This window comes from Acanthisitta chloris, unplaced genomic scaffold (assembly GCF_000695815.1).
Source record: "Acanthisitta chloris isolate BGI_N310 unplaced genomic scaffold, ASM69581v1 scaffold23939, whole genome shotgun sequence".
NCBI classification, from domain to species: Eukaryota; Metazoa; Chordata; class Aves; order Passeriformes; family Acanthisittidae; genus Acanthisitta; species Acanthisitta chloris.
In genome coordinates, this window is record NW_008692338.1 from 1 (window position 1) to 9,801 (window position 9,801).

The window sequence follows — 9,801 nt, forward strand, 5'->3', positions numbered from 1 at the left end:
CGGGCAGCGCCGCGGCCGTGTGACCCCAGCGCTGTGCCGGGCATCGCTGTGCCGAGCAGCGCTGTGCCGACACGGCCCCAGACACGCTGGGCGGCTGGGGAGGGTGAGGTGTTCATTCAAATGGAAAGCCAGCGCTGGTTTGTGTTGGTTACTAAATCGGATTGTTCATGTGGCACTTGTGAATTAGGAGTGTTTAATTTTTGTAGATTTCCTAGTGTGCCCAGCCCTGGAATTTTTCTTTTTGGAGTACTAGGTCTAAATAGCAAATCAGCCTTCTACTTTCAGCAGATTCAGGATTTTAGTGCGTGTAGCACCTTGGATTGGGTGTAGTGATGGATTTCAAGCAAGCTGATTCAGCTCTGTTCGTTGGTTATTCCAAACTGGTAAAAACACCTAAATTTGTATTTTTGCAATTGATCTGCAGTTCTGGCAAAACTTCCGAGTTGAGCTCTTAAAAGAACTCTCCATGTTTTCTATGTGATGAAAGTCACTAAATGTTACCAAACAATGAAGGCTGATTCAAAAAGGGGGGAAAAAAAGTCTCCCAAGGATGTTTTGTTTTGTTATAAATAAACACAAGATTTTTGTCTGCTCTTTAAATTGTTTCAAGTCTGCTTACTTAAGCATCAAAGGCAACAGGGATTCTGTTTCCGCCTTCAGAAATGGAAGTCTCAAATGATCTCTTTATGGAGATACTACTCACTCTCCTTTTGCTGGCTTCTGTGGAAGTCAGTGATACTTTCTGCCCCTCACTCTTAGCTTCTCACTCTCAAATACAGATTGCTGTAGTCAGGCTGTGCTCCTGAGCAAAGTTGTGGTGTTAACCAAACTTACAAACCCAGCCATAAACACCCAACTGTGTTGAGCTAATGAGTCAGAAGCACATGTCAGATCACAACATGATGATTTTTGTTTCTGTTCTAATATACTGAAAGCTCATATGCCTTCTAGGCTACCTACCCAAAGCTGAGATGAAGGAATAGCAGTAAAAGAAAAAAATGTTAACTTTAACTGAATTACATAATTATTCTTTGACTCTGTGTGTAGCTAAAACGTAACCTTCCTGTTTCAAAAGCTGCAGGGATGAGAACTTTATAGGAGTGTTACAGCATTAGTCAAGCTGCTTTGTTTGACTGTCAATATTATCTGAAACATAATATTTGGTATTTTTTTTATATTATAAATTCTTTGTTATTACTATTTTTTAGGAAGCCAAACTTCAGGCTGTGATCCTGCACACCTCTTCTTGGCAACAGTCACCTCAGGGCATTTGTTCTGGCTGCCCCTTGGCTACTGCACAGTTGTTTATGTGGTGCTGTGAGTGATCAGTGAACTGCTCTGACTGAAGAAGTGGCCCACTGGAAAAAGCTGTTTTTTCAGCCAGATTAGTTTCTTTGTCTGCATCATCGTCTAGGTGCCCAAAAAGTTATGCCACCAGATTAGAGGAGGCAGGGATGGAAATGCAGTTGACCAAGACCCTGGGATTACATAAACCAGTCTGTACCTGTCCTAGTGATTATTCAGCAGTAACGTGACTTGACTTGGCAAACTGCAGAGGTTCAGTGCTGACAAGGAGGTGGTGGGAAGGCTGAGAATGAAGCCTCACTCTCTCAACTGTGCAGGGTCATACATGTCAGCATGTGTGTTCCTGCAGTCAGTTGTGTGACTTACTTTCCCTGCTGTTCCGAAAGACTCAGATTCATTGCTGAATTGCACATCTCAAGGGCTTTTGTGGTTGGGCAAAAGGCTGGTCCTGCTCATCATCTCTTTCATTTTCCTTCCTTCTAGCCATAAAATCCTGTCTCCTCCATATGATGCTTCTGGCAGCCTCCTCATCGTTTACTTGAGTTGTTCCATTTGTAAACCTAGGAGAAAAGGAACTTGGTTTTTATTTATTTCACTCAATTTAGCAAAAAGAGGGGAGTCTTTTATTTGATTCATTAGGTCTGCTTAGTTACCTCATGACATTCTCTTGAACTGCACCTTCAGTATCAAGCCAGTTTGGCAGTCAAACACTGGCAAAGAGGCATCCTAGGGAGGTGGTCAATGCCCTGAACCTGTCAGTGTTTAAAGAGGCATTTGGACAATGCCCTTAACAACATGCTTTTGCTTTCGGTCAGCCCTGAAGTGATCAGGGTGCTGGATAGGTGATCATTGTAGGTCCCTTGCAACTGAAATGTTCTGTGTGACACTAGCCCAACTATTTCCCCATGTCCATCTTCTAATTTTGATGCAAGTGCCTGTGTGTTGCTGTATGGTGGATTGCTTTGAGAGCAGGATTCAAGATAAATCTCAGAGTATGGAAGCAGGATAAATTGAGCAGGGAAAGGCTGGAAGTTGTGACTCTGCAGTCGTCTTTGGTGCATAGGTCTGTGTAACTGCATTTTGAGGTTGGCTTCAGAATTGCAGTCATGCAGCTGTCATTAGGAGGTGTATTTTGGCTCTTTCTGGCAATTTTTTTGTGTGCTAGCACTAACCTTTAACTGAAATTTTTATCTGATACATTTTCAGTCGGATGGGTTGGTTAGTCCTAGTGCTGCCCCTCTGGGTACATGACTGAGAATGAGCAGTCACAGGACAAGTATGTGGAAGAGCAGAACCAACTGTTTTGGCAAGAGCCCTAACTAAATGGGTTAAAATAACCAGGCAGTTGTGGCCAAGTGCTTCCCTTCATCTGCTACATGGTGGTATGAAAACTGGAGAAACTTAAGTCTGGTTAAGGCTTAAACCCAGAGTTGTCTTAGTGAGGAAATGCCACCTGAAAAATAATCCCCAGTTGTAGATAGGTCCAAGCAGCCTGCTCAGGAGCTGGAGTGTTTCCAGAGGCAAAGCTCACTTGAATGTATGGCATAGCACAGCTCTAGAAGAGCTCAAGGCACAGTGTGCGCTGTGCTTTAAACACAGCATGGCACTTGTGTGACTTACTGTATCCCAGACCTCCCCATCTAAACAGTTTGCATGGCTCCTAATGGAAGAGTGCCACAGCTTTAGTAGCCACTTGATGCACAGAAAACAGGTTTACACCAAACCAGAGCCTTTTTTTTTTTGTTAGATCTCCTTTCCAACAGCTGTGCAATATTATTGCTGGAGCATTAAAAAATGAAGAAGGTGAGGGATGGCAGGGAGAGAGAGGGAACAGCTGCTTGTATGGAAGATGAGGGTGTTTGCAACCATAGCATTGAAGCCTTTTGCCAAGGATAGCTTTTCCATTTGGAGGCTTTACAGCTGGATCACACAGGGAGTGTAGAGGGTGTTGGATTCACAAGAAGTGAATCTGGTGACATCTAGGCCATGATTTAATTCATCATATGTAATTCCTGCCACTGGGGGTGTCTTGGAAGGCAGATCTTTATTGCCCAAACTGGAATTTAGTGCAAAGCTAGATTGTCCTGAAAAACATGTACTATCAGTTTCAAAATGAACAGAAGTTTCTGTTTGGTCATTGTTTTCTTATGTCAAAACAAGGTTATTGTAACACAATGTTGCTTGTGTCGGTCTTCTTTTTTTTTAACCAAGCTAGAAATTTGGTATTGAGGCTAATGGGAGGTGGAGTGCAATATGTTTGTCTCATGGTGCCCACTTCATCAGCTCTTGGACTTCAGAAACTTTCAACTTTGGCAAAAAGCTTTTAATGGTTTTAATTTAGCTTGATCTAACACAAGAGAAAAAAAATCTCATTTGTAAGCATGGGACCAAAACCCACTTCAAATGGACATTGTTTTGTATGGAGTTTATCCCCCTTTAAACTTGCTCGGCAGACTGGTTTCTGGGTGAGACGTGAAGGGCTACAAAGAGTCTAGCAGGCACTGTACAAGCAACTGCTACACTATATAGCCAGTTTATTTTGTTTTTCAGGGCAGTATGACTGCAATGACTGTATTTTTTCCTTTGGATACAGCTAGGCTTAGACTTCAGGGTAAGTGTCAAACTCTAGTTTCTTCGTACAATGGCATTTCTGTTCATTTTGGCTTGGTCATTTGTAAGGGTGGTTGTAGGGGGATGTTTTGCATGAACAGGAATCTTACCTGTCTCACACTAACACCATTTTTCCAGCTGAATGTAATTCTTCCTTTTGAAAATACTGGGCAACCTCTTAATTAGCTGAAAAGGCTGTGTGATCTGTAGCCAGACATGGCTTTTAAATGGTTATCTAAGACCAAAGAGAAAAATAAAGATGTGAGATCGCACAGGATTGCATTTGTGTGTTGTTGCTTTTGGCTGCTGAGCACACTTCAAAACGCTGGGGCAGCATCACGAGAAACTACTCTAGAACTAATCCTGAGAATGGTTTAAAGGGAAAAGTCAGGGTTAGAACTGGGACTAAGAATATCCAATGTTTATAAGAATGCATCTGGATAGTAACTTTGTTGTTCTAATGCTCAATCTTCCAAGCAAAAGTCACAGAATTGCCAAGTGTTTTAGTGCTGTGACTAATGCTCTATTAAGACTTGGAGGGAGATGATCCTCCAGGTCATCAGAAGTATGTGACTGAGAAATGAGCACCATATTGCTGTTGAACAGCTTTCAATGCAGGAAGAGACAGTGTTTTGCTAAGGCTTAGCTGTTTGCAAATTAACCATAGGAGCTTGCTCTGCTAGTGGTGCTAGTCTGGTGTCCAAGGAACAATGCTGAGAGCAGTTAAGCAGGCCCAATTCTAGTGTCCTACCTAAGGAGAACCTACCTTCAGTTCCTGACCCAGCTATCAGGAACTGATAACTGCAGCTACTGTGGGGCACAACAGAACCTGCTACTCTGGGGAAGAATAAAAAAAAGGAAGTAGCCTTACCTAGCGAATGAAAATAAGGAAATGCTTTACGGAATTGCTGCAGAAATAGGGAATGTCTGTCCTCTATGAGGAAGAAGAAACATGTGCTCCTGGGGTACATTCAGAGTACCAAGGATAAGGACTTGAAAAAGTGCTAAAAATTGGAATATTCTAAAAGTTGGATTCTTCTGTTTTCCAGTTGATGAGAAGCGGAAGTCTAAGACAACACCAGCAGTCCTTTTGGAAATAATCAAAGAAGAAGGCCTGTGAGTAGATACTAATTCTTTGCTTGGCTTCATGTAGACAAGCTCTAAAATTAATTTGAATTTGCTTTTAAAGTGGAATAGTTAGCCTGTGTCTGTGTGGATAGATTTTTACTCTGAATCGAACTGTCTCCATGTAAGTGTGATATGACTTGCATAATCTTAGGTGTTCATCTTTAGCTAATTAGGATTAACTTTCTTGAGCACCTTATGCAATTGATCTGTTCAGTGATGTAACTGTGCCTTAATTAGTGAGGTGGCTGTGTCTCCTCAGAAATGCAAATGTACCTTCACGTTCCTGATCAACCAGCTTTGTCTGCCTGGATTCTTGGGTGTGTCAACGTCTCATAACCAAGATGAAACTCCTGGGCAGCTGAGCTACTTTCAAGAGGAAAATTGAGACATATTTCCCAGTTGGAAGTTTTTTTTTTCTTCTAAGCACGTGGGAATAAACAGCACGTGACTCTTTATGCTGGTGGGATTCAAGATCTACCTAAAAGCAGTTTACTTTCAGCAATGCTGTGCTTTAGTATTTGCCACACAGTCTGAGCTGAGCTGGCTGGGCAAAACAGTTGTATGCCCGTTCTTGTTAGAAGTATTTTCCTAAATGAACCCCTGGAACTCTTAGGTAGACCAGACTCTAGAGAACATTAAAGCTGACAAAAGTTTAACCTGGCCCATCATGTTCTGCCACCTTTGAACTTGGGCAGTCGGCAGTTGTATGCATGAGGAGTTCTCCGTCAGTTGGAGACCTTTCTTGCTCACATTCCCACTTGGCTTTTGTCATGAGGCTGGCAAGTAAACATCAGTTGAAAAAAAAAAAGAGGGAAAGAAAAAAGAAGTTAGAGGTGGAGAGAGTGCAAAAGTGGTCATCCTACTTTTTCTGTGAAGCAGAAAAATCAGTAACTCTGGCAAGAGGGGAACATTGCTTCTTCCAAAGGTATCGGGAAGGCCTGGCTAAGCAGTGGTACTAGTTTTAGAGGTGTGTCAAGAGTAACAAAAAAAACCCAAACAACAACAATCTGAAATATTGTGTGAGATCATAAACATCTTGTTTGCATTAGTTTGTGGAGTCTTGTCTCATCTTACGCTTTTGTGAGACTGCTTTTCTCATCTAGATAAAGTAAATAGGTTTAGCTAATGGATTTTCTGCAGAAGTTTATCAAACAGCTTTGCTTTCTTCCCCATACTTTCATCCTTTTCTACATGATATGAAAGGTGTTTAGTAGTGTACACTGAGTTTTTCTCAAGGCTGCAGTTTGGAACACAAACTTATGTTTTATTTGTGTACAGAAGTATTTGTATGTGAATCATGGATGCTATCACTCACAAGTCATTAAAATAAACTCTGGGGTTTTGTTTTACTTTCATGTTTTGCACTGCAAGATGTTTCATTTGAAAATCATCCGAAGTTGTTCATAATAAATCAAGCAAAACCAAACTAACACTCAGTTATAGGAGATGATCCCTGGAGGATGTTTCTCCCTTTGTTTTCCAGCACAGAAGAGAGAGGCAATATAAAAAGTGTTTTAATTTGCCTTATGACTAACTGTATAGTCAGTTAATTTGTAACTGCAACTGTATGGTTAGCTAAACCTATAGCTTCAGAGACAGTCTTAGTAAGGTGGTATATTCCCAGCTACATGGGAAGGAGAAGCACTTGATGGATTTGAGACAATAAAGCAGCATTTACATTCTAAAAACAGTCAGATGCTGTGTTTACCAGCCTTGCATCTCTTACAGTCTCCTTGGAGATCCTTATATTCTATGTGTTCCCAGTGTTTTAGTGAATACCAAAGAGCCTCCATAATTACTGCTGTTAAGGAGATTTTGTTATGCTTTTAACATGATGTACCTGTTCTGTGCAACTCCAGCGAAGGTGTGTGTCATTATCTTTGTCTGGGTGCATTGTAGAACATGCTGGGAATGTAGGGCAGCTGTTGAGGTGTCCCTATTTTGCAGGCTTCTCAGGCCTGTCAGAGGAGGGAGCTTTGTTAATCAGCTGTTACGAAATCATTCCTAAATCAGGGCAGATTTTGATGATACTCAGTTTTTCATCTGTGACTGATTTAGTTAAATTTAACTAGGTAATGTCTTTTTCTTGCTTACCTGACTGATTTGCTCTAGACTTTACTGCGAGGCATTTGTTAGACTCTTCTCCCACCTGCATATCTCATGCCCCAGGTTGCATCCTTTACAAAACTCACCTTGGTGGACTATAGTAATTTCAGTAACTAGTTTTCCAGTTTTTAATTTTATGTGAGAATCCAGACTTTTTCCTTACTCAGGAGTTTCGTATGGTTTCTTACCATTGACGTTAAAGACATACCTAGTTAGTATTTTATGTAGTGTACAGTATTGTATCTCTGGGATCCTCTACCAACACGCAAAATCAACCATATCGCATAAATACTTGGCTGATCCTTACTGTGACTTTTTGCTCTCCTTCAGGTTGGCACCATATCGAGGATGGTTCCCTGTTATCTCCAGCCTTTGCTGCTCCAACTTTGTTTATTTTTATACATTTAATAGTCTTAAAGCCCTCTGGGTCAAAGGTCAGCATTCAACCACTGGAAAAGACTTGGTTCTGGGGGTTGTTGCAGGTAATACTTACAAATCTCAATTTTGTCAGGAATATATTTCTGGTATTATTCTATCTAGTGTTTTTTCTTACAAAGTCCCGTGGAGGTCACACTCAGTGCTCACACCTCCCACCTTGTGCACACCTGCTTCATTCTGATTGCTCTCTGTGTCCTCCCCACCTCATAAGTTCCTGTTGTGAATTCTGGCACCAAACACAGTGCTGTTGTGGTCTAGTGTTTTGTTTCTGCCTGGTGTGGTGTTTACCACAGTATCTAAGCATCATCTTTTAGCCGTTGAAGACAAGGGGCAGGGAGAGGTGATGATTGGTTAGGTTTTTTCAGAGGAAAAGATATATGTAAATTCTGAAATATTTTCAGTTATGGTATGTAAGAAGTTTTAGTGTAAGCATTTGGGTGTCAATTTTCAGACTTAGTTTTGGTTTGTCATCTGAAAGTAACGGTAAATCCCTAGGTATATGTAGGTCCAGTGGGATCATATGCTCTTTTTTATTCTGTCCTCTTACCTGGATGCTGCAGTGGCTTCTTTGAAGGGATGATAACATTAGTAACTCTTCTAGCAAATCCAATGTGAAAATTAGCTCTGTGTTTGCCAGTAATATTCTTCAGGAATTATGCTCATGTGGCCACACTGAAACAAGCTGATTTTAAAAAAAAAACCTGCAAAAAAGGCCAGTGATTTTTGTTTTCTTAGTTGGTAGTTAGTAGTACATTCAGTGTAGGTACAATGTCTGGCTGAATAATTGGGGGAAATAAGAAGGAAATTCATAAGTTGGCTATGTCATTGTGGTAAAATTCCACACAACTACATTTTGGAACAAAGGCTACAGGAATTAGGGTAATAGCTTCTCAGTTAAATGACTTGCTCTCCTTCAGTGGCATTAGTTTATCTCCTTATAATGAAATTATATCTGGTGTAAATTGAAAAATTCCACTTAAGGTGTTTACTAGTTCTCCCTACTCATCTCTCATTCCTATTACTGGTAGCAAATGCAGATTAGAAAGATATATTAAGAAAAATTCCTTTCCAATCTGGAAAATAAAGTATATGACTTTAACTGAGTCTGGATCAAGAATTACAAGTAGACCTGTTGCTCCTTAAGGTGATCACATTGACTCTGTGTAAGAAACACTAATGTGATTTGCCTTTTCTAGAGCTTGTTTCTGCTCACAGCTTTTTTGAGCACTGACTGCTGTCCTTATGGAGGATACTGAAATATCATTATGTTTATATTCTGCTTTTCTGAACCCTCTAAAAGGAAAAGAACAAACAGGCTCAATGTGGGTAGTAAATTTTCACCTTTTTCAGGTTTCCTGTTCTTGATGGAGATGTAGTGTGTCCATCTCAATATAACGAAATCATTCAGTCTGTCACTCAGACTCACCCAAAGCAGCCAGTGTAGAAGCAATTGCTAATTTCTGTGTTGCAGAAATAGTCATAAGAAAAATCAGGAGCTTGTTTATAACATAGTTACTTCAAGGTAACTGCCTGTACCAGGTGATTGCAGAAGTTATGTCACTTAACCTTCTCCCTGTTCGTTTAGTTCTGCATTTTGCAATACATCTGTGTTGCAGCCACGTGTGTTTGTCTCTCTTTTCCCCCACCCTAATTTCTGATACTCTACTTTCAAGATTTACTGTTGAGGTTTTTGTGTGTAATCTCGTGCCACTTCTAAGCCTTACTTAAATGTTTACAGAATCCTGTGTTTTCCACTGTAAGTGTACTTAGTGAATCTAGAAGCTAAAAATTCTCATTCTTTTGGCAGTGTTTGATCTGTTTTGATCTCCCTTTAAAAAATAATCCTTCTAACCTTATGTCTCAGCATTTCTTTCTGAAACTAGGCAGGCAGCAAGCCATCATGGGGTGAAGCAGGGCGTGAAAAAGTAGAGTGTCTTGTGCTCCAGTGTGGTGTAGTTTGCAGCAAATTAAAAAAGTTCCTTTAGGATTCCTTCAACATGGTCATATTTGATGTGTTTTGTTGTTTGGGATGGGTTTCTTTTTGTTTTAGCTTGTTTTAGTTACCAGCAGAAATACCTTCCTGCTGCATGCAATCTGCTGGCAACTGATTCACAATGAGGCTGTGGCATGGACACATGAAGTAGATAATTACAAATCATAATTTACTTTTCCCATACGCTGTGTTAATTTTTTTCCTTCTTCCTACCAGTAATT

The 9,801-nt window shown here is 40.6% G+C and overlaps 1 protein-coding gene across 1 annotated transcript in view; it reads left to right on the forward strand.

Annotated features, from left to right (window-relative positions):
- Nucleotides 1–3,861: 3,861 nt before the first annotated feature.
- Nucleotides 3,862–9,801, forward strand: part of SLC25A17 (solute carrier family 25 (mitochondrial carrier; peroxisomal membrane protein, 34kDa), member 17) — a 14,683-nt gene continuing 8,743 nt past the window's right edge. The window contains exons 1-3 of the mRNA XM_009082637.1: nt 3,862–3,916; nt 4,965–5,031; nt 7,480–7,631. Of these exons, the coding sequence (XP_009080885.1) occupies nt 3,862–3,916; nt 4,965–5,031; nt 7,480–7,631 (274 nt within the window). The remainder of the gene's footprint in view (nt 3,917–4,964; nt 5,032–7,479; nt 7,632–9,801) is intronic.